This window comes from Gobio gobio (assembly GCF_949357685.1).
Source record: "Gobio gobio genome assembly, chromosome: 4".
NCBI classification, from domain to species: Eukaryota; Metazoa; Chordata; class Actinopteri; order Cypriniformes; family Gobionidae; genus Gobio; species Gobio gobio.
Genome location: NC_137100.1, coordinates 36,266,622 through 36,292,559, shown reverse-complemented (window position 1 = coordinate 36,292,559; position 25,938 = coordinate 36,266,622). Strand labels below are relative to the sequence as shown.

The following is a 25,938-nucleotide window of genomic DNA, read 5'->3' as shown; positions in this document are numbered from 1 at the left end:
TCTTCTCACATTACAAAGCGGCTAAAACCAACCGTTTGCTCTTCGTTTTTGTGCATGTTAAAAGGGTATTTTAAATTAGGCATCTAACACACACATACACATACAGCTCGATGTGATATTTGACCTCTCTTACCCCAGAGCGACCACAGCGAAATGAAGCCACTCATTTTCATACTTCAGCTGTGGCCTGAGAGACAGTTATGGTGAGAGGTTACACAAAGACCCACACACACAAACACACACACACACACACACACACACACACACACACACACACACACACACATCATTCTGGTGCAGCGGTTTGGTCAGAATTACTTCAAAGCTGGACTGTCTGAAATCAGAATCATATGTTGCTGACACAGCCTTAACACAAAAATACACACAGAACCGAACACGTACTTGCTCTCTCACACACACACACTCGACACAGTCACACAGAAGAGAAGCTCACCCTAAACAACCCTTAATTTAGCCCTTTTTTAACACTCTTAATCCTGAAAACATTGCATAAAGCAGAGCCTTTCTAGCAGCCACACACTCCTCCTCATCTGGTCATTATGTGCATTTCATGCAGTGATAATCGCAAAATCTTGTGACTGCTCACCATTTTTTCACTTTCCATCCTACGTTTTTTTTCTCTTTCTCTTTCCATCATGTTTAGCGCTCCCTGGACTGTATGACGGTACTGTTTCCATTGTCATGCTTTTCAAATCAACTTCTCAAACACACATACATACTGCACACACATGACAATTTGATATCTTTCAGCAAGATTCGTTTATGGAGGTAAAATTTTGATGAATGAGTAAAATGGTGTGGTTTGGTTTCTAAATTAAAAAAAAATTGCAGGGTCAGAGCTGATCTCTGTCAAAGTAAATATCATGATCAGGTCACTAAAAATGCAGACATCCTTTAGAAACGCTTCTAAAGTTAATGTCAGAATCACGAGAGCTTAAATCGCTCTCATCCAACAGGTTCTGAATTGAATTCAGACCCTCAAACAATGACTCAGGATCCATTTCAAACCTGTACTGCTTCATGAATCCACACAAGAGTGACACATCAGCCCAGTGTCTTTATGGAACACATGCTGGAATTAAACCAGGCCATAAAAGACAGTGAATTCTCAGAATCTATCTTCACAATTAGAAACAGACACAAAATCTGACCAAGCACAGACTTACTGACCCCAGTCCAGACATAGAAAAATACCCAAACAATAAAAACACATAAATGAAAGTGGTGTCAAAAGGACTGCATATTTTTGTATTCATGCCTACATGATTTTGATTACAATATAAACATTTTGCAACCTATGAAATAAGATTGTGTTGGTTGAACTTTTATTACGCGAATGAGCACTACACTACAAAAACTTTCTCATCTGTATTATCTTGTTTTCCAAAAAAAAATCGAAACATCCTGAAACCAAAAATATTGAAATTATATTGGTTTGTTAATATTTGTTCTGAAATTGATTGACAGTACAACTTAGTCCATGTTAGTGTTAGACCGATATATCGGCCGGCCGCTACAAGGCTGCTGCGTTCGCCGAAATTTTTTTTCCCTGCATTATTTACAGACAGGCGTCCACAGGCAGCTCTCACCATCTTCAAACTGTCTTGCTCTCCCTCCCTCGCGCATATTAATCAAAATCAATTGAGAATTGACACGATGGTAAAAGGTCGAAAGACTGAAGTTTCACGTGGAGCATTGGGAGATTTTTTTCCTGAATTACCGCTGGTGTTGCTCTACAAGAGATTAAGTTAAGTGCACCTACACTCTAAAAAATGCTGGGTTAAAAATAAACCAAGTTGGGTTGAAAATGGACTAACCCATCAATTGGGTTGTTTTAACCCAGCAATTGGGTTGTTTTAAGCAAACATTTAACCCAACCGCTGGGTCAAAACAACCCAATTGCTGGGTTAGTCCACATTCAACCCAACTTGGGCATTTTTTAGAGTGTAACCATTAAATAACTAGGTTGTAAATAGTTTTAAAATTAAGTATAGTACAGTCAGTGTGCACTTTATTATGCTGCTTGCTTGTTGATACTGTGTGCAATAGTGTAATTATTTTATTTATGCTTAAATATTTATTTTCAGAATTTATTTTCACCACTGAACTTTTTTTTTCTGGTTCTACCTCACCTGTTTTTACTATTTGTTAAATATTGTTTTTTTTAGTTCAATAAATGTTCCTTTTTTTCATTGTAAATTTTAAATTGTTATCATCATGATCATTGTGTCATTTTTATGTTGTAAATTGAGGGAGCAAAAGCAGTATCGGCTTCAAATATCCGGCTGGAAAACAGCTACCATCATTCCTGTTCCCAAGAAACCTCGTCCTTCTGATCTGAATCACTACCGACCAGTAGCACTCACTTCCATAGTAGCAAAATGCCTTGAGAAACTGGTACTGAAGACCATCCTTCCAGTTGTCTGCTCACAGCTGGATCCTTACCAGTTTGCTTACAAGGCCAAAATAGGAACAGAAGACGCTGTTGCATCCCTCCTTCATACTATTCTTCAACATCTGGACTCCCCTGGCCATTATACCAGGATTCTTTTTATAGACTTCTCTTCTGCTTTTAATACAATTCAACGTCACACCATGATAACCAAACTTCATCATCTTCATGTGCCACCTCTGTTAATTCGATGGATTAATAACTTCCTCAGTGACAGACCTCAGGCGGTAAGGGTGGGGAGTACGACATCCTCCACTATTACTGTAAACACAGGTGCCCCTCAAGGTTGTGTCCTCAGCCCCTTTCTCTATACGCTTTACACCAACGATTGTCGGAGCCCCTCTCCTATCATAAAATACTTCAAATACTCGGATGACACAGCCATTCTCGCTCTTCTCACAGGCAACGATTCAGTTACATCATACCACCAATCTGTTGCTCACTTTATTAAATGGTGTGAGGACAGCCATCTTCTCCTTAATGTTGCTAAAACTAAGGAACTCATTATTGATACACGTCAAAAACGTTCTACCTCTCACTGCCCTATTACCATCAATGGCCAGGCGGTAGAAATTGTGGACAGCTTTAAGTACCTTGGCATTACCATGGACAATAAACTAAGCTTTGATCAACACATCATGGACATTCATAGACGCTGCCAACAAAGACTCTTTGTCATACGTAAACTTAGGACTTTATCAGTTAAACCACACTTTTTGCTTCGTCTTTATCATAGTATCATTGAATCTATCCTTCTTTACTGTGCCACTTGTTATTTCACCATGCTCTCTTTGACCAACAGAAACAAGTTACTTAAAATTACCATCACCTCTTCAAAAATAATTTGTCTCCCAACTCCCAATTTGTCAGCTCTTATTGACACTGCTATCCTTCGTAGAGCAAATACTATTATACTAAATCCTAGTCACCCTCTCAACTCATGTTTCACTCTTCTTCCCTCTGGCCGCAGATACAGACAGCTGCCTCATAAGAAATCACGCCTAGGAAAGAGTTTTGTACTCTCAGCTATAAGAGCACTGAATTTAAATAATGTATAATTTCAGGTTTATACAGTCTTTGCTGCTGATGCTATCTTTGTTTGTTTACTTATGTGACCAAAATATGTGTTCTGTGTATTCTGTAGGTATGTTGATGTTATACGTGTTGAATGTTGTTTCTGGTACAGTCTGTGGAAATGAATTTCCTCTACTGAGGACAATAAAGAATAAATCTAATCTAAATCTAAATCTAAATATCGGCTCAAGAAAATCGGCAGCCCGTATCGGTCATCGGCTAAGGCTGATGAAAAAAAATCGGTATCGGCATTGGCACTAAAAAATCCATATCGGTCGACCCCTAGTCCATGTCACCTAAAATAATTTACAAAACAGCAAAGAATATTGCTAATAAAACATTAGTGTAACAGACATTACATGACAGAATCTGAAAATAGATTCTGTATACGTTTTTTTTCTTAACCCAATGGATAATTGTTTTTAAAAGTTTTTAACATAAACCTCACTTTTCCACCTTAAGCATAAACAAATTATGTTTATGTGAGATTTATTTAAATAAGGCGAATGTGGTAAGGGAAATAAAAATGAATGCTAAATATATTCTCTGAAAACAAGACATAACTTTACACCCTTTTTTTAAGGATATTTTTACTGGAAAACAAGACGAAAATACTGATTGAAAAACAATTTTTTTAGAGAACAACACAAGGTTACTGGAGCGCTTGAGCTAAATGTTGCAGCACAGCTCGACAGGATAAAGTTAACATGTATGACTCGGAGGCTGAGATACGTGAGCGCAGACACGGCCTGCTTCAAAGAAACTCTGCAGACAGACTGGAGACGATTTGACAAATAGTTACATGGATAAAGGAAAGGAGCGAGGAGATTTCGAGACGCCGGGTTGGCCTCTGGAGCCAGTGCACTGAACCTTAGTAGGGACTACATTGTCTACTTATCGACTTGAGAATCCTGGGACGTGTGCAGCCTTCGGCTAGATGAGCCGATCATTCGAATAAATTAAATCTCCAAATTTAGATTTATACTATAACATGTCCTGAAAGATTTACATTAAAATTACAGATGAAATGGATGGTGCAGCTGAACTACAAAGAGAGAATCAAAGAGCTCGACAGTTCTTCCTAAAATGGATTAAAGGGGCCGTTTTAGGGTACGACGCGGGTGGCATGACGATATGGTGAGTGTTGATCTCTGCAGGAAAAGGAAACGTAGTCAGCATCACAGAAATCAACATACTGAGGGTACAGGAAAGGCACAGAGGTTGGGAGAAAGAAACCTGACACCGAGCCGAAAGAGTATAATATAGTGACAGGAGAAAAACAGATTCTCGTGGATGGATAAAAAACACCTGGAGTGACGCTGTAGCTACTGAAAAGGTCTGACAGACACGCTCGAGGCAGGTGGGCAGAGCGACGCATAACGATTTGTCAGTATTAATGAGGTCTGCAGCTGTATCTGTTTGCTCAGACACTATCACAACAAGCTAAATGCTAACGGTTCATTATCAAACCACACAACAACTTTTCATTAACATAGTGCTAACAAAAATATCATAAATGTAATAATTAAAACACTCCAACTTTAACCACAAGTAATGCGAGAAAGAAAGAAAACCCAGGGTCGAAATGTACACAGTAAATGCTTTTTTACTTAGGAATTATGAGAGCATAATTAGTTCAATATGCTTTTCTTGAGTTTGTGTGCGTTTTAAAAAGGATTCTAGTTTGAGTGGTCAGTTTAGATGTCTGGAAACATCTTGCTTGCATTTAACACACAAAGGAAGAGTTTTATATTAAACTGCATCTATACTTATGCCAAAGTACAATCAGTTCAGGGACTCTGTATGTAAACAATGTAAATGTGACATACCAATAGCACACATTGTAGAAACACTACTCAAGAGGCTTTTGCTGAGGAGCGAATGGATGCGTGTGAAACTGTCATGCTCCAAAGTCTCTTGCTGAGTTATTAACTCGAATGACCAGTGAAAACAAGATGACCAGACAGCAAAAACCACTGAACCCAGAACACAAACACATTTCAGCAAAATTATTTTAACCAGACTCATCCTGTTTACCAGAGCAAGATAAAGGAGCTGGTTGCTAGGGTGTGTGTGTGTGTGTGTGTGTGTGTGTGTGTGTGTGTGTGTGTGTGTGTGTGTGTGTGTGTGTGTGTGTGTGTGTGTGTGTGTGTGTGTGTGTGTGTGTGTGTGTGTGTGTGTGTGTGTGTGTGTGTGTGTGTGTGTGTGTGTGTGTGTGTGTGTGTGTGTGTGTGTGTGTGTGTGTGTGTGTGTGTGTGTGTGTGTGTGTGTGTGAGTGAGAGTGTGTGAGAGAGAGAGAGAGAGAGAGAGAGAGAGAGAGAGAGAGAGAGAGAGAGAGAGAGAGAGAGACAGTGAGAGTGAGAGTGTGTGTGTGTGTTTTACTGGATCTAATGGCAGGCCTGCTGCTTTCTGGGGGTGTAGTTGTGGTGATGGGTCAGTAGAGGTGAAGTGGATTATGGGACATGTCTGGGCATCATGGCCAAGAGACCAAAAACTCAGTGAGGCAAGACAACCAATGAGACATGCCTGACTGAAAGTGCCTATCCCTCCCACCATCCTTGGGGAAAGAGTTAAAAAAAGAAAGCGGGGTAAAGAGAAAAGGAGTGTTGCATTTACCATGCTGTTCCCTGTTGTTTTCATCTCGTATGCTAAGGGTTTAGCATGCATTTATGCTGAACGTGTTAGAAATCTTTAATTCTGAATGAATCATTAATCAGTGCTTCAGTACAACTGTTGCGTGCTGTTTATGGCTGGAAAATCATGCCTCGCTGAAATCCTTTCACAAAAGCTTGACTGTGGCATTTAAAGATTTACACAAACATACAACCATTACTATGAAAGCCTGTTCCTGCCTTTCTGACTTTATTTGTCATAATTGTGGCTTTATTTCTCGTAATTGTGACTTTATTACCCACACTTTGTATCACAATGTGAGTTTATTTCTTATTTTAAACTGTATCCTTCATTTTAAACTATTTCAAATACCCATTTTATTGTTTACTCCAAGGCAGAAACTGGCTTCTATACATTATATACACACACACACACTTTCCATTGACTTCTACTGTTTCTATATTGGGCTAATTAAATGTTCTATTCCTTAACCCTACCCCAAACCATCACATAGTCTGAGGACCATTGGCTCGTCCACAATATGTGATTTCCGATTTTACTATTATTTTGGGGACATTTGGACCCCATAAGGTAGACAAATCCTGACCCAGACAAGGCACGGCTCAGCTTGGTCTGCTTTTCCACTGCAGTTTAGTACCGCTTTAAAGTGGGTGGGATTATAGACTGATCGTTATAGTTACGTTGCCTCTACTGCCATGAAATCATCGTAAACAAGTGACAATGCAATGAAGTATTTCGATGCAATGGTGTTCTTGATTCTCGTCATCTGGATGTTTTTCACTGTAAGACGAAGAAGTTTGTTTCTAGCGGGTTTGGTATTTCGTGTCACAAATCCAATGAAGCTGGTAGTGACGATTCTCTCTAACCAATCAGTGATCTGCAGTGTTTACACGTCACATTTTAGTATCGGTATGGCTCGCTTGGAACCTCAACCAAGGTGGTACTATTTAAGCAAGCCGTACCGGGCCATACCATGCAGTGAAAAAAAACCAGCCAAAAAGTGAGCCGTACCGAGCCGTACCATGCAGTGGAAAAGCGCCATTTGCAAGGCAGAAATGGGACTTCTTATTAACTACTATTATATTTAAAATAACCTCTTTTTAATTACAATAGATTAATGCTTGTAAACTTGTGAAATACAGATTTTTTCAGATTTCTTTTTAAGTGAATCAATACTTTTCAATTTGTTCGTGAATCAATCAATACGTTTAGGGGTACAACAGCTTGTCCACAAGGTCGCCTTAAGATCCTAATATGCAACTTTTAGGGGTAAAGACTAGTGTTAGGCCGATATATCGGGACGATATTTGCGTGTATTGTGTATTGGCATCAACCGATACAAGGCTGCTGCATTCGCCGATATTTTTTTTCCCTGCATTATTTACAGACACACAGGCAGCTCTCACCGTCTTCAAACTGTCTTGCTCTCCCTCCCTCGCGCATATTAATCAAAATCAATTGAGAATTGACACGATGGTAAAAGGTCGAAAGACTGACGTTTCACATGGAGCATTGGGAGATTTTTTCAATGTCTTCCAATTGCTGGGTTAGTCCATATTCAACCCAACTTGGGTTATTTTTAACCCAGCATTTTTTAGAGTGTAACCATTAAATGACTAGGTTGTAAATAGTTTTAAAATTAAGTATAGTACAGTCAGTGTGCACTTTATTATGCTGCTTGCTTGTTGATACTGTGTGCAATAGTGTAATTATTTTATTTATGCATAAATATTTATTTTCAGAATTTATTTTCACCACTGAACTCTTGTTCTACCTCACCTGTTTTTACTATTTGTTAAATATAGTTTTTTTTAGTTCAATAAATGTTCCTTTTTTAAATTGTAAAATTTAAATTATTATCATGATCATTGTGTCATTTTTATGATGTAAATTGAGGGAGCAAAAGCAGTATCGGCTCCAAATATCGGCTCAAGAAAATCGGCAGCCCGTATCGGTCATCGGCTAAGGCTGATGAAAAAAAAAACGGTATCTGCATCGGCACTAAAAAATCCATATCGGTCGATCCCTAGTAAAGACCCTTTAAAGGTACCATCCCAACGACAAGCTGTTGCACCCCCAAAGGTACATTTTTTCCAATTATTTCAGTATGAATCATTTTAACAAAATTGTTTCCAAAAGTATAGGTAGGTTAAACAAACACAGAAAAGCTGGAGTTACTTACAGGTGATGTAATAGTTTGTGAAGCGTTTGAATTCAAGTCCCATGTAGTTTGGACTGAACTCCTGGAACTTGATGGTGAATTTGATGTCTTTCTCTGGTTTGTTGCAGGTCACCAGAACATTGGGGTCCAGTATGGTGCTGCAGGACTCAGCCTGCTCTTTCTTCACCAGGTAGAGTTTATAAAACTCATACGGTCTCCCAATGTCCCCTTTGGGGCAGATAATGTCCAGTTTGTCACCAATCTCCGGGTAGATCACCAAGCCTTTCCCAGACACAAACCTGCAACACAAAGCATACAAAGTTACAATAAACACAAACACATTGAAACAATCCTCTCTGAGAATCTCAGTAGAATCTGCATCTCTGTGGACCTCACAATTGTGAGAGGAAAAACTTGGGTTCAAATAGCCTTCCAAGTCCAGACTGCCAATATCCTCCACAAAATGCTCCAGAGGGACTATCGCCATTCCTTTTTTCTTTTTAATAACATATTTCAAAATATCGAACAATTCCAAATATGAAAGAAAGAGAGCAACAGAAGAGCAAAGTCAGAAATGAGCTGGATGGAGATGGAGCTGAATCTGCTGACTATGATTTATTGGACAGGGAAAGAGAAGAATCTCATTTCATTTATTAGACTTTTTAATTTATTGTTCATGTGCTGATCAACACTGCTCGCACATTCAGGGAATATACGATTCATTCTCAGTAACACTAACTTGTGTGTGTGTGTGTGTGTGTGTGTGTGTGTGTGTGTGTGTGTGTGTGTGCACCACCATCAATATGCGTCTGTAAGGAGAGACTATTGCAACACAGTCCTTTACACATTTTACTGCTAACCGCACACAAACACACACAAGAACAAATGCAAACAGACACAGACATGCCCTAAAACTACATACACATACGCAGAGACAGAAACACGTATACAGAAATCCCCTAAACAACAAAAGCGTTTGCAAAAAACACACACACCCTCTAATCAAAAAGACATGCACACATAAATAATGGCAAGTAAACAGAAACCTTTAAATAAAAACAACACATCAGGAGAACTTGTGTTTCCCTGATATATGGTCCTGATCAAACTCAAATATTGTCTCTGTATAATGTAATTCTGCTAGTTATTTCTGCTCTCATGCGCACACTCTTCGCTGCAGGCTGTTCGCTGGTTTAACACACATAAGAGAGCACAAAACATCTTCACAGACGGATTAACAACAAAAACCTTTTACTGGGGCACAGACTTCCGTCTATTTCACAAAACATGCTGTATGTGCGTTCACATGCGTGTGTCTGGGTCTGTGTCTGAGGTGTGTGCAGGATTGTGAAATCCAATTATGACAGTGATTACGGCCATTGAGAAGCACAATTATGTTCTCAAAGAGAAGAAAGGAAACAATGTCAACAGATAGACTTATATAAACAAGAATACACACACACACACTGCAGTTATGATAGCTTACAGTTCTCTCATTGAAAAGAGTAGAGAGGAAATGCATCAGCAGCTAAAAAATGTAAATTAAAAACAAACCACAGCAAAAAGTATGTGGCATGTAAAGAAAAAAAAAGCGATTCAAATGTCTTTAAGTCAGTAGTATGCACAATATATCGGTACTATACCACTTACCTAAACCAATATTAAAGGTTTATTTTAATGTATCGGTAAAGGTTGATATTGGATAGGCCTATATACACTATGTTCAGTCAGTAAGAGTTTATCAATTCATATTTCTATTCAGCAAGGATGCATTATATTGACCAAATATGACATATTTATGCTGTTACAAAATATTTCAATTTCAAATAAATGCTGTTTTGAGTCTTCTATTCATTAAAGAATCCTGAAAGAAAGGACTGTTTACACAAAAATGTTAAGCAGAACAACTATTTTAAACATTCATTTTTCTTGTGCAGTATATTAAGAATGATTTCTGAAGGATGTAATGATGCTGAAAATTCAGTTTTGATCACAGGCATAAATTACATTTAAAATGTGTTAAATAGAAAAGTTTTTTTTTTTATTGTAATTGTCACAAATGTACAGTTTTTACTGTATTTTTGTCAAATATATGCAGCCTTGGTTAGCATGACAGACTTTTAAAAAAAAACTATAAACCCCAAATCTTTGAAGATTATATTGGAAATAAAACCTAAATACCAATAAACATAGATAATAACGTAATATAATAAACAACTAATGATTATCTCTGGCATATTAAATAGTGACATATGCAAAATGTATCATATATTATGAGGTAGTATACGATCAGCCCAGAGGTTAATGATTTTAGTCAAATTTTGTAGCAGTTCATAAACGCAGATATCTAAGGCGTTGGCATGCAGAACTAGAGAATATCTGTGTGTGCGCGTGAGAGAATAAGAGATTTGCATGACTAAAGGAGTTTTGCAGGGTTAAACTCTTTGTGTGACATTTGCCTCCTCTGTCTGCGGCCTCTTCTCTGTTCCTGTCTATCCCTTTCTTTTATCCCTCTGTTTCTAGATCTCTCTTTTCATCCCTCTCTTTTTTCCCCATCAATGAAGATGTCAAACTCGTGCCCTTCCTCTGACGGCCAGCTATGACTGAACAAATCAGAAACAGAAAGAGAAAGCGAGCGAGGAGGAGGAGGAATCTGACCTCCTCAACTCTGAAGAAAGACTTCATCGCTTCCTGTCAAATCAGCAGCTGCTGCAGACTGAGAATTTCAGAATCAGGACCTGAGAGGGATTGTTTGCGAATGTGTGTGTGTGTGTTGGAATCTCAGAGAGGTTCAATAATAGGCAATTCACTCCCTAAAACACACAGCGCTGATTCTGAGATCTCACCAGCAAATTTATAATCATTTAGGTAACCCTTCCTGTTCCTAGATGAAGTTAAAGGGCATATTGCAGGTTAGAGACTCCAGTGAGTCAATGTATAGAAAAATAAATGTAGGAACTAGATTTTCTATACAATATACTTATAAATACGCTATTAAGGCTTTTGGAGTCGTTTTTGTGAGAACATTTTACTTCCGCGTCTAAAAATGCCAAAACCGGACGTGACGTAACGAGAGGAAGTGCGGTGAATTTCAGCATGGATCGCAATGACAGTTCAGACGCTGAGGAAATTATAAATGTGTATTAATACTCTTTTTTTTTTTTTTTCTGCAATATGCCCTTTAAGGAGTTTGTGTCCCTATGTGTGTGAATGCGCCATACATTGTGTTGTGTTCATCACATAGGTCAGACAATCAGTGTTATTTTATTTTAATTAAGGCTTGTTTACTTTGGTAACACTATTAAACATTTAAATAAAAAAATGTATATGAATATTCATAATTATAATTATTAATAATTATAAAACTTTCAAATAATTCCCTTTATGACTCAATAACTCCTCAGTAACAACCTTGAATGTACATTGATGATCTGTTCAAGTTTATATAATGTAATCATTCTCATTAATTATTATACATGAAAGTTACTCTTGCTTGTTTTACTCTGTGTAATTAAATCAAATGTAAAAAATAAGTCAGAATAACAAAATTCTAGAAAGACAGATAATAAACAAACGCCATTTCCTGCTTAAAATTTAATTAAATCAGTAGAACATTAGAGAGTGGGGGAGATGTCTTAATTCAAATCGTAAATGTAATTATCCACACACACACACACACTTCAGTTTCTGTGCACTGTGTGAAACAGAGTTAGACCCACAAGCTCTCACACACACACACACACACACGCATACACACTCAATAAGAGGCCTCCTCGCTTTTTAAACAAGTGAACACGGGATTAGACCAGGACTGAATGGCACCAATTAAATACTGAATACAGCAGCCATGCAAATCAGCCTCATTCAAGAGGGAGGGAGAGAGAGAGAGAGAGAGAGAGAGAGAGAGAGAGAGACATAGACACAGACACCTCTTAACACATAAGCGCCTACATTCTGAGAAGGGGCTGTAATCACATGTCTTGGCATTAAGTCTAACCTCCACAATGGACCAACAACAGCAACTTATATACACAACACGCACCTTATTTTACAATTTAAAGACTGGAAAGTTCAGTTTTATTTTTGGTGTGAAACATATCCAGCGGGGAAATTTAGTCACCTATCTCTCATTAAACAGACACACACACACACACACACACACACACACAATGTGGAGACGCTGGGTGTATGTATAGAGTGCGGTGGTCATGTGATTGTCCATTCTCAAGGCAGAGCTCCTACAAGTGGCTCTTTGTCTGCGAGAGCGAGCGAGAGAGAGAGAGAGAGAGAGAGAGAGAGAGAGAGCTTACACATATCCCACTCACAATAACAACTGCACACAAACTCACACACTCAAAAAACACACAGAGCCTTGGGCATCTTGTTGAGAATGAGAGAAATGAGTGAATGGAGTCTAAGAGAGATGAGGAATCTCCATAGCAGACTAGAGCCCCCCCCCCCCCCCCCCTCATTAATTCTCTTTCTCTCTCACTCACACACACACACACACACTTTGGATAAACTTTTTGCATTTTTAGAGTAAAGATTTTTACTTTATTTAAATATTGTTTTTACAAAGAAGCACGTCTCTGGATGTTCCCAAATTGAGGTTGTCAGATTTAGCTGACTTCTGATGAGAAATACGTCAAGTATGTATACACACTATGCGTAACATTCACACGTGCATATAATTGACGTCTATTGTTTTTAAACATAGCTAAATATAATAATGGCAGATTAAGCCAAAACCTACCACCCAAAAAGTTTCTCATTTAATTGAAAACAGTTTAATTTATGGATCGGTTTCTTAGTTTAACACAACTAAAAGTTTAATGGAAGGTTCATATCCTGCATGAAATCCTAATCTAAATATATAGGCTAATCCTTTCATATCCTATCTGATAGAAACCGAAAGCAAGCGGAGGGGATTTCTGGGATTTTTAGTCAACGGGCAATAGTGCACCAGGTTTTTATCAATTGGCCTTGGAGGGAAATGAAGACTCCCCATCACACAATCAGACAGAAGTGCATTCTTTCACTTGATTCGTTTCCTGCTGTCCTCCTCAATGTCTTTAGCTGCTGTTTTTCACCCATATTACTTTCACCAGTTCAAAGGCGCTAAAGGCTAGAGGTCAAGCTAAAGTTCCCTACTGAACTATCAAGATCTGCAAGTACATTATGTGAACAGACAGAATTCACAAGAACTTTTCCACTTTATTGTTTACCAGTGTCATAACATTTCCATTCGCCCTGATCCCCACGTAGGACTGGTGCTGATGGTACGAGTGGAAATCACCAGGGATCCCACAAAAGAAGAACAAAACTATTTTTAGTTTGCAATGCAGTACAGTCTGCATTTTTTACTTGCGATGACAATACGCTTGAAATATTGTGACAGTTCAGATTTTTTTTTTTTAATCGGACTGCTACGAGTTTCTTGTGACATTTGATAGTTTCACATCAAGCTTACAGGAAGACATCTATATGACAGGTCTTCCCGTAGTGCAAGAAGATATCTAACATCTGTTCAGCCCTGAAACAGTGACTTGAGCCACTGTAGGATTTTCTTACCTCCAAACTCACACAAGGGCTATTTAACATTATCAGGCAGCCGCAGCATCATATTAATTTGGGTCTTTCGTGAACATTTATGTAATTTTTTATCCATTTTTAGCTATCCTCCTGATTTTCTAACAACAACAAAAAAAGATCTAGTCTGACATATAATTGAAATATTTCCTTATCTGTTCTCCTGTTTGTTAGCTAGCTACTGTTTGTTTGTTTGTAGCTAACTTTTTGCAAAAGGGCATCTTGACTGCAGTTGAACATCTACAGTTTCAAAGTATCTTCCAAAGTATCTGTTGCTTCTCTAAACTCAAAGTAATATCTGAATATCACAATGTTATTTAAAACAGCACAAGGGTTTAATTATTCATTTCATTAATAACAGCATTCATAACCAAATTGAAAAGTCTTCGTCTGAGCTCAAAATGCATTAGCACGGTGGAAACAGTTGCTATGGCAGACACCAGACAGTATATATATTTAGTGTGCAAACGGAAAAAACAGTCAGAAATGCTCATATTTACTCTGTCTCTCCTCTCTCTGTCAAAGTCTGTCTCCCTCTCGTCTCGTCTTCTCTCTCTCACACACACACACACACACACATTTTTGCTCTCCCACTCACTGTCAGGAGTATTGTGTTTGTCTGAGTGTGAGATGAAAGGTATGAATTCCTCCAGAGCTCCTCCAGGATACCACCGTTAAACACACACACACACACACACACACACACACACACACACACACACACACACACACACACACACACACACACACACACACACACACACACACACAGAAGTATAATATCTGTGCTCTTATGTGTATGTAGGGGAGTGTGTACAAGTCACAGGTCACAGTGATGCAGAAACAGTTTTTAGAGTGTATGTGTGTGTTTTTTCTCACAAAATCTCACATTACAGAGCAATTAAAGCAGCTGCAAACACACACACACACACACACACTCAAACAGGTTATACTTGTTCAAAAGCTCACTCTGAAATGCCTGGGAGAAAACAGCAAAAGAAATCAAACACACACACACAAGGAAAGAAATGTCATTTTACTAATAGCGATGTCAACACATTTGAAGTTATCTGTGACCGCATCACTGATTGATATTTACACCTATGAGAAATATAATAGGAGAGATAGAGAGACTCTTGGGAACCAAAAGCAACATGAGAACAATGACAAGTTGTCATTAGACACTAAACAACTCCATCATCACACTTTTTGTTTCAGCATGTCTGTTATGATAATGTGGGCTAGAATTAGTGTATGTGCCCACTGTCCTCACCTTCACAAAAATATACACAAACATGTTGGTTTCACTATATTTAACGTTCATCTAATGTAAATCTTTAAGAGCAAAATCATTTAATGGAATATGTATCAACTCTTTAAATTAACAACCATATATTTTTTCAAAACATTTCCCCATTGGTTGTGTTTTATTTTCATTCAAATTTTTGGGGTCAGTTAGATGTTTTAATAGTTTTAGAAAAAGTTTCTTATGCTTACCACCATGCCTACATTTATTTGATCAGAAATACAGTAAAACTGTAATATTGTGAAATGTTATTTTAATATATATTCAAATGTAATTTATTCCTGTGATCAAAGCTGAATTTTCAGCATCATTACTCCTGTCTACAGTGTCACATGATTCTTCAGAAATCACAAAAAAAATCAACTCTAAAAATTTCAATCATGTGATGAATAGAAAGTTCAGAATGTTTCTTTCACTGTCACTTTTGATCAAATTCATTGCTGAAAAAAAGTTCTATAATATCTATAAAAAAAAAAACGTATTAAATCTTATGCACTCCAAACCTTTAAAGGGTTAGTTCACCCAAAAATGAAAATTCTGTCATTAATTACTCACCCTCATGTCGTTGGACACCCGTAAGACCTCCGTTCATATTCGGAACACAAATGAAGATATTTTAGTTGAAAGCTGATGGCTGAGAAAGGCTTCACACAGGCCTCCATTGGCATTCAGTACATTGACACTTCCAAGATCCATGAAAGGCACTTAAAACGTCGTTACAAAGTCTATCTCACCACAGTGGCTCTACAATAATCATACAATGCGACGACAATAGTTTTTGTGCGCAAAAAAAAATCAAAATAACACCTTTGTCCAACTTGTTTTTGTCTTCCGTGTGCGCCTCCACGACGCATGCGCGAGAATATGACGTAGCGCCGGTGTTCGGAAATCGAGGAAATACACACTTAAGCTCCATTTTGAGCACTACGCCGAGACCTAAAGCACGATCAATGTAGAATCCAACAGCTTAGACACGCACGTCTTCCTCTGCTCGTAAACAAATCGCTTCTGGGTCATATGTCCGAACGCCGGATCTGCGTCATATTCTCGCGCATGCGTCGTGGAGGCGCACACGGAAGTCGAGAACAAGTTGGATAAAGGTGTTATTTTGATTTTATTTTGCGCACAAAAACTATTGTCGTCGCATTGTATGATTATTGTAGAGCCACTGTGGTGAGATAGACTTTGTAACGACGTTTTAAGTGCCTTTCATGGATCTTGGAAGTGTCAATGTACTGAATGCCAATGGAGGCCTGTGTGAAGCCTTTCTCAGCCATCAGCTTTCAACTAAAATATCTTCATTTGTGTTCCGAATATGAACGGAGGTCTTACGGGTGTCCAACGACATGAGGGTGAGTAATTAATGACAGAATTTTCATTTTTGGGTGAACTAACCCTTTAACCCATAGTATATTTAGACAAAACAGTAGAGAATTTGAATATTGTCAATTTATCAATTATCGATCATAACATGAACACATGTATCAGTTTAGCGCCCTCGACCAGAATATAATAGCGGTGCATCTCTCGCCATCACACAAACTTGTCGATATCTGCAGATTCAAAGTAAAACCTTTGGACCGTTCCTAAAGTGAGGTCCACTTTTCAACAGGTTTCACAGCATTTGTGAGGACATTTCCAAAATGTGGGCCTCACAAGCACAGCCAAACACATGCAGATGAACAAACTCCCTTTCTCTCTCTCTCTCACTCATGTTTTATGAATTGTGTGTGTGTGTGTCAAGTGTGTTTTCAGCATTGTTTTATAATTAGATTTTCCATTTGTTCTGTCCAGCTGCAGGCGGAGATCACTGTCTCACCAATAATGGCTCTAAACTCCCTCTCCCCTCCATTTTAAATAATAATGAGCCTTTAAAATGGCTGATTCAGACGTATCTCTAAAAGCAGCTTTCTGAAGCTCCTGGACCAGTAAACAGCTTTCAGCCTGATCTATCTGTGGGCGTCCTGAGCCTGATATTTGGGTGTTTTCAACCAAACCTAAGATCAGTAAGGAGAGTTTGATCTCCCGTGTGCGTTCTAATGGCAGGTAACCCTAAGAAGCTTAAAACCTCTTCGTGAGCGATCTGTTCTTAGGTCAGCTGGAGCTAATAAAGGTTATTGTGATTTGAAACTGCATGCAGAGAGCGCTGAGCTCAGATCAGCTGGAGATGAAAGCAGGCTGGAGACTTCAGCTTCTCTGATGCTTTATAGCGGCATTTAGCTGACTGAAAGCGTGACCATTTCTCCGGACACACACGCACACACGCCGGCAAGGAATGATGGGTTTAGTGAGTGTGATGGTCTGAGCTGTCGACTGGAAAGTGGATAAAAAGGATGGAGGAGCTTTGAACTCTAAAAGGGTGTGACTGATGGCCCGCTGTGTGTGTGTTAGAGTATATGTGTGTGTGTTTGTGTGTATATACATAGCAGAATTTAAGCAGGTTTGGAGTTACTTGCAATGCCGCTCTTTGTTTACAGTACGAGTATAAATGTGTTAAGGGTAGATATATACCCATAATCCACCAGTGCGTACGGTCTCACATAGTCAAAAGAGAAAACAAACATGAGAGTGTGAATGTGCACACAGGGAACTGAAGGAACAAACAGATCGCAAACCTCTCCTTACAGAACGCTAATCGTTTTCCACCTAACACCCTTGTGTTTGTTGCGTGTGTGACAGGCTATCCGAATATCCAAAGTCACTTTGCAGGAAAGCTTGCAGCTGTTGTACAAAGGGAAGCCTGAGTGTGTTGTAAAGGAGAGACGCATTATGGGCAGATCTTTGATGAGATGGTTGAATCCCTCTTTAAAAAGAATGACAGAGAAACTGGTGTTTAACGTCTCGGGTGTGTTCAACGTTTATGAGTCTAGGTATTTGCATAATGGGTGATCAGAAGTAGGGTTGCAGAAACTTTCCAGAATTTTTGGAAACTTTTCAGGATTTTTGGAAACTTTACAGGATTTTTTGGAAACTTTACAGGACATTTTCAGCCCATTTGCAACCCTAATCAGAAGAAGGAGAAAGGAAATGGTTCACTACAGAGGGACAGAAATCCGGCCCAACTGTAATGATATATTCGAGCACCCACCCCAAACCACAGCACTGTAGTGACATTTATCCAGCAGTCTAAATGGACTCTTGTCACGTTCTCATTGCAGTTTTTGGAGGTGAGAGTCAAAGCAAACTTTAGGTAAAACATAGAACTGGGTTTATCTACAATATGAAATTGAATTAAAATATTTAAAAATCTTAAGAGATGAAAAAATGTATAGCTACGATCATTTAATCCAAAAATGACAAATCACCATAAGGTGGTGTATATTCCACGCGACAGCTTTGTGTCAGGAACAACAAAGACAAATTATTGGCTCTCAAATCTCATTAAAAAAAGAATCATTCAAACTTGGTGTCTTGAGGCAAGGAATTTTGACTTCGATTTCAGTCTGTTCCTCACACAAAGCGATCACATTGCTTCAGAAGACTTGGAATACAGCACAAGAGTAAAAAGGACTACTTTTATTATACTTTTATTGTACTTTTGCCATTTCTGGAGCCTGACAGTAAAAATCAGTGCGAGCTTGGTCCTTCTGGGATAAAAAAAAGAAGAAAACAACTTTGTGTCCCACGGAAGACTTGAACTCTTAAAAGTTTGGAAGGACATGAAGGTCTGAATTCTCATTGTAACCCTAGAAGTTAAGGCCTTGGGTAAAGTAATGAAATCTTCTAAAAACAAGTTGAAATACACAATAGTGCCATTTTGGTGGTGCAGGATAAAAAGACAGGACAAAGTAGGAAGTATTGTGGGACTGTTTACAAAAAGTTTTGTCTGTTTACGAAAAAGAAATGTGTCGGTACAATGATATGGCGACGTTATCTGATGGTTTTACTGTGAAATTCCGATATGCATCGAGACACTGATTACCATGTTCATGAACCACAGAAACCACCTTAAAGGGACAGTTCACCCAAAACTTAACATTGTCATTTACTTACTACATTACTGTCATTTGTTTACCATTTGGTTGATGACTTCTACTGTATGGATGAAAAAATTAAATAAAAATATTTCTCAATATCTTTTATGTTCAACAGAAGAAATAAAGCCATAGTTTTAGAACGACATGAGGGTGAGTAAATGATGACAAAAAGTTTAATTTTTGGGTGATCTATCCCTTTAAAAAATTAGCAGACATCACTGACATCCCCGAAAAAGCCAGTCTGCTTGCCCGTCTTCCTAGTTATCTAAACAAGGACATTCGGCACAGACTTCTACTGTTTACAAATAAAGCTAATTATAATTACAACAGACTAACCATAACCCAAACCCTATTAGAAAACTTTTAGCCTTTTTACAGTTACAAAAAAAAACTTAATTAACTTTGGTTTATTTATGAATGCTTTTGACCTCTGAGGATGTCCTGGACCTCCCCAAAGGGAGGTTTTGTCAAATTTAGCTAACTTCTGGGGACAATTTTGTCCCCAAAGTATAACTAAGTAAACCCACCCCCCAGCAGCTGCCACTGCTCCTCTTCCGTCGTGTGCTCCAACAGACCCTACAACTACAAACATTACAGTCCTTAAAACAACACGGGCACTGGGCTCGGAGTGCGTCTGTGCGTGTGAGAGCCGTTTGAGGAGGCTGTGAGAGCCCAGCGGTCATGCTTGGTCAGGGACGGACAATGTGCGTTTGTTACTTAAGCACTGTTGTTAATGAAGCCCTCCCCATGCGCACACACATATGGATGTACAATAAAAATTAGGTTTCACGCCAACCCCTCTCGCTTTCTCTCTCTGTGTTATATAACAACTACAGAAATACGGTTTTAAGTTGCAAACTGAATCCCCGTTAAAACGTATATGTGTTATAGCCGTCACATTGTTAGACTCTCGGGATATGACATTAACAGAATCCAACTCGCTCACACACACATACACTGACAAACATCCACAACACCGTGAAATGCTATCAACATTGGAACAAAAGCCACTTCACACACACACACACACACTTCAGAGAGGAACAGGTCTGTTGTGGAAATGCCGGCTGAGACAGGGGGAAGTGTGTGTGTGTGTGTGTGTGTGTGTGAGTCTGCGTGAGTCCTCTCTTGCTGTTCAACATATTGAAACTCTGACAGAGTTAATCTCCTCACTGTCAACTCCTATTATAACACCACTGATCATGACATACACACACACTAACTCATGCATACACAAACACACACACACATTCACGTGTACACACTCGTAAATGCACACGGACACATGATTGAAAGTAACACGACTGAGAATAATTATTACTGTTGTGGATGACTGAATATGTGCCCAAACATCCCAAACAGTCACAAGCGAATCCATTGCTTTGATCGCAGTTGAGACCAACATGATCCCTCCCTGAGCAGGTCAAAGGTCATTTATGTATTTTCATGTCATAATAATCAGATTCTTTAGACTCAAAAAAATTGCTTTCAGAAATGTCGACATTTTAAACGCGGCGAAGCAGTCAGCACGTGTGTTCGCAACAGGTTGGAAATCGCTAACAGGGATGTAGGTTAGAGTCCGGTCTCCATCATTTGATTTTTATGTCATTCTCTTTTATTCCATAATTATTTATTGAAAATCCAAGACCAATTGCTAGAAAATGGTTTCATCATTTATTAACACTCATTTCCAAATTTCGTCTGTGGAACATAAAATATATTTTTAAGAATGTTTCAACTGTTTTTGTCCATCCAATTTAAGTCAGTGGGGTCCAGAACGACATTGTTTTGGAAAAGAAAGTCACAATTTTAAAAAAAAAAAATGTTTTTAAAGAGTGTTCATGAGCTAAAACGGATGTTTAACTGCTGCTTTAGACGGTTATATGTGCACATAGAAGTGCTGATTAAGACTAATTGTGCACCACAGAGTGTTGGGTAAATGAGCTAACTTGTACGCTTGAATACACACTCACACACACATAAGTAAAGTACTTCAGTAGCATTTTTGAGCTAATGAGAGACAGATTTCCAATTAGCTCGTCATCTCCTCCCTTAGCACTGGAATATGGCCAAAACACACAGGCACATTCATACATATATCATGGATTCCCTCTTACTTTGTTCTTAAAAAGGCCAAAAGCCAAAAGAAATTGAGTTAATTTGCAGTCGTTCGTCAGAAATTTGTTTCTAAACAGCTAGAGTGTTTTCTTGATAAGCGAGTGGCTGCCAAGAACTTGAATGTAGTAAAATTATATGAATTTGTAACTAGAAGAGCTTGATGTAACTGAGAAGTAAAGCGAGTCCTCATTTCGTTGTTTATGTGTGTTTGATTGGGTGTATAGTATGTGACACATTAAGGGAGTAAGATATAACCTGAAATCTCTGACTCAATGTGATAATTGTCCCAATGATTAGCTACTTTATTCTCTCTGTCTGTCGCTCTCTCTCTCTCTATTCCCAGCAGAATCCACTTCTCTTTTCTTCCCTCAAGGCAGAGGAAAGGGAGGGGAGGGGTGTCGCTTTTACATTTTTCTCAGTCCAAATTATAGCTGTGAACCATGCAGATAGGAACAGAATTATACATCTGAAACCAGCGGTAAGTCTGTGCGTGAGCGCGTATGTGTAGTTGTGTCTAGAAGTAATTAAATTTACATAATTGTGTCAACAGAATAAATCAGTGAAGCTCTTGTTCCACCAAATGTTTCTTCCCGAGAAAACGCAGCGGTAGCTTCAGTATTCAGTAAACTTTGCGTTTTGCTGATATAAATATCAGAGTGCTGAGGGGTGGAGAACGCAGCCAGAGTTTTCCAATTTTACAGTCCTTCAATTATATTTCGCATTCAGTCTGAGAGAAGGCCGACCTAAAACACAAATGGCACATTATTATGGGTAAGAGAGCCGTGTGTGTGTGTGTGTGTGTGTGTGTGTGTGTGTGTGTGTGTGTGTGTGTGTGTGTGTGTGTGTGTGTGTGTGTGTGTGTGTGTGTGTGTGTGTGTGTGTGTGTGTGTGTGTGTGTGTGTGTGTGTGTGTGTGTGTGTGTGTGTGTGTGTGTGTGTGTGTGATGGCCTTACTGCTGAGAGTCTGGTGGTAAGAGGTTTAAAGGGTGACTTGGACTTAGTGGTGGTGGACGCTCCCATATGTCCGCTGCCGTGATAGAGAGCAAAGAGTGTGTTTGCCCGAGGCCCATATGTCTTTATGAGAGTGCTTAGGATAATCTTTGCGTTCAACGACCAATTCATCCTGTGTATCGAGTTATTGTGCTGTGTTTTAATGAGATGTGGGATTGAGATATGCAGACATGTCTCTCGTAAAACAGTCACTAACAAACAGTTCTGATATTCTTTTTATCGACTTCACACTCTTTCAAAGTCGATTCCTCTCAATGTACTGTGTTGGTATCTGAACTTGTAATTAACAACACACACACGCTCATGCACAGGTGCATACACACATACACACATTCTGTAAGTAAATAAACATTAAGTACTTAAAACAACATGCAGCCACTGTGATAAAACAGACCAGGCCAGTTTGAGCATCTGCTGTGCCGTGGAGCTCAAAGCTGCTTGAGTAACAGAGAGGTCTAACATTTTTTCTCGCAGGAAGAAAAGCTCAAATGTTGCTGATTTTTTTTTTTAAATCTCTGTAATGGGTTTAGCTCCTACGTAAATTGCTAAAAATTAAAGTAAAAAAAAGAAAAACAGTAATTTTCTATAATCGGAGTCTTGAGGGCCCAAGTGCTTTTGCATATAGCAAAATGTATTATTTTTCAACATATATATTTTTTTAAAGTTAGAATAAAGTTGTTATAAATAATTTATTTTATATAATGTCTGAAATTGAATTAAGGAACTGTATTAAATGTAGTCAACCTTTATGAAGTATAACTTAAAAAGTCACTTAAAACTTTATGCAGTGCTTAACAGATATAGCTATAGCCGATTCATAAATGGTGCATAACATTTCTAACTGTTAGGATGTAAATTATCTAAAGTTCTGTTACGCATTATATAATATAGTAATGTTTAACTATATGAATTTAAAGTTTTATAAAGTGTTGCCAATTTCGATGGAGTTAACTTTAGTTGTCCCCTTTTTCCTTCCTTGCTCAATTTTCGCATGAGAACAGTAAAAATGAAAAAACGAAAACAATATAAATTTATGTTCATTCGTAATTGAAGGTGCGGTTTTAGTTTTAAAAGCACAATTTATGTTTTCGCGTCGACCCTCGGGTTCTCAACATGCTAAAGTGTTTTGCTCATCTTTTACAAGGCCAACCGAGAGACTCCTTAATTAAAATATTCCCCTCGAGATGAAAAACACATGTGCACTATTCCTGTCCCCCCTGTTTACGCTCATAACTCAGCGGCTGTGTCTCAAACGCTTCTGAGCTGCCTACCAATACGAGCCTACGGTGCCCAATTTGCTGTCTAGATGCCCAAAAACTGCTGGCAGGGTAGGCAGCCCATTAGGTTTCTGAGACACCGCCGGTATTTCACACTGCACACAAAGGCTCAAAACAAAGACAAACCATGTTAGTCAACTAACAAGTCAAAATAAGAAGTTACTTTTTAGTTACGATATAGATTTTAAAAAACTACAGAGCTTGTTTTGCAAATGCAAAACTCAAACAACAAGCTTTATTATTCTGTTGAGTCAAGCCTCAGTGGCGTCTCGAGCCATTATTCAGGTTAAGTAAACACGTTGGACGCTCCCTAGAACGTTTTATGAGCAGCAATCAGAGAGATTTTATGAGCGTCTCGGAAACCCCTGCTTAAAAACCTATTAACTCTCTCGACACAACTCTGATTTGATCAATATGACAGGCGCAAAGAGCCACCGGGCCGCCGGGATTCGGGCAGGCCGGTGGCGGAGAGTCAGCTCGCCTCTCCTGGGAAAAGAAGAAAAGATGACACGCCGATAAAGAAAGAGAGCGATAGTTTCGAGCTAAAAACAACGAGGAACAGTAGCTGATCCATTTCTAATTTTTAAAAGTACTGTATGGATAATTAAGGCCCACGTCAAGGCCACACGTTGCATTTAGTCTATCCGAATTCGTAGTTAGGAAAGCCGTGAGATTTTAAACTACGATATTTGTAGAAGTTGTACTAGTATGAAATTGTTGTCGAATCCCCGCACAACAAGGGATTTTGCGAGTTGATGAGATGCGGCGGTGGAGTATGACAGATGTGTGTTATATCCCGGGAGAGCGCGCGCGCCTGCACGGTCACTTCAGGCTCGAGCTCAACCCGAGCCCGTGTCATCATGCCGGAGTGCAAGCCGTGACAAGAGTAACGGAGCTTTTCAGATCGGATTTCTCAAACTGTATGTCTATTTCTTGATCGATACAAGTCGAACAGACTGTATGATACACTTCATGCTCTCTCTCTCTCTCTCTCTCTAAGGGATTTTAAACCCGCGCTCGTGCACTTACTTGGGATTTTGTGAATTCCACACTACAGACTCCAGCGATTTGGCCGCGGGTAACGCGTATCTGCACATGGCTGTCAGAATCCAGAGGTAATATTTCCACGAGCCGTCACTTCCAGCCATCTTACAGGGTTCTCGGAGAGAGACAAGCCAGCACGAAGATAAGATCCTTTCGATCGACTGTACTCCAGGTTACCGAACCACATGCAAAAGAGTAGGTTAGGCGTCCAGGCGGAGGGGCTCCATGGCTCAACTTCCAAATCCAATTTTTCTAGCGTTGCCTGGAGGAAAAAAGGTGTCGCACAACGCTGCACAGGCAGGCCAACGTTTCTCTATTACCAAAATCGCTGCTACCTTGCACTTAGGTAGACGGCAGCGCGTGACTGTTTTATTGTACTCATCTATTAGTGAGCTAGTAGCCTCACAAAAGGTCAAATCACGCCAGATAGGGGGTGAGTGACATGAACACAGGTATAAGGACCATCAGTCCCGTGTTGGGGTTCGGGTTTGTGAACAAATCCGGTCCAGATCATGTGTCAGATTTAAAACTAGATTCCTTTCGCTTTTGAACCCAGATCATAGAGATGAGCTTTGGATATGCAACAGTTTTTGTCCGGAATTTACCGACCTAAATCCATGTTCAAAGTGTCCAGCAACAAAGCTTAACTGTCAGTCGCAGGACTGCCAAAAATATCTGTCTAATTCCATTTGGATTATCTTTCGAAAAAGACACGAAAAGTAAACTCCCGAGTTTTGCGGCTTCTTATATGCTGGCGTTTCAGTGCATGTTGATAGACGGGATATCAGCTACTGTCCGCTGCTGGCTCGTGTGCCGAAAGGAGCACACAGTTTCGCCTCAAGGATTTAAACAGATGGGGAAACTCCAGCAGTTCGGCGCTGTACTGGCTTCCTCGGCGAGTTAATGACGCGTCTTTTAGCCTTGGATCTTGTTTGGAGTTGTTCGGCGCTCGACCGTGGATCCGGTTCGTCCGCAGTCAGTCCCGCACACCGTTCACAGCGCAGTAACTCGCGATCCATCACCTCCACTCCCACCGAGCTGCTAAACCCCGCCCCATTCAGAAACGGACCAATCAAGGCGCACGTTTAGGACGACGTCGCAACATGGTGTCCCTTCTCTCCACAGCGAGTTTCGGAGAAGTTCATCTGCAAGACTGAAGTATTTACAAAAATCTGTCGTTAGTCTAGTCATTATTTTAAATCTAAAAGAAAAGGCGTTTTTGAAAAGGTAGTTGAGTTCAAGATACCCATTCTCATCATTTGTTGTTGTTATTGT

The 25,938-nt window shown here is 39.3% G+C and overlaps 1 protein-coding gene across 1 annotated transcript in view; it reads right to left on the bottom strand.

Annotated features, from left to right (window-relative positions):
* The window catches only part of efnb1 (ephrin-B1), a 37,584-nt gene extending 11,884 nt beyond the window's left edge, over positions 1 to 25,700 (bottom strand). The window contains exons 1-2 of the mRNA XM_079814098.1: positions 24,649 to 25,700; positions 8,364 to 8,641 (exon numbers count right to left, since the gene is read on the bottom strand). Coding sequence (XP_079670224.1) covers positions 8,364 to 8,641; positions 24,649 to 24,767 — 397 coding nt within the window. The 5' untranslated portion in view covers positions 24,768 to 25,700. The remainder of the gene's footprint in view (positions 1 to 8,363; positions 8,642 to 24,648) is intronic.
* Positions 25,701 to 25,938: the final 238 nt, after the last annotated feature.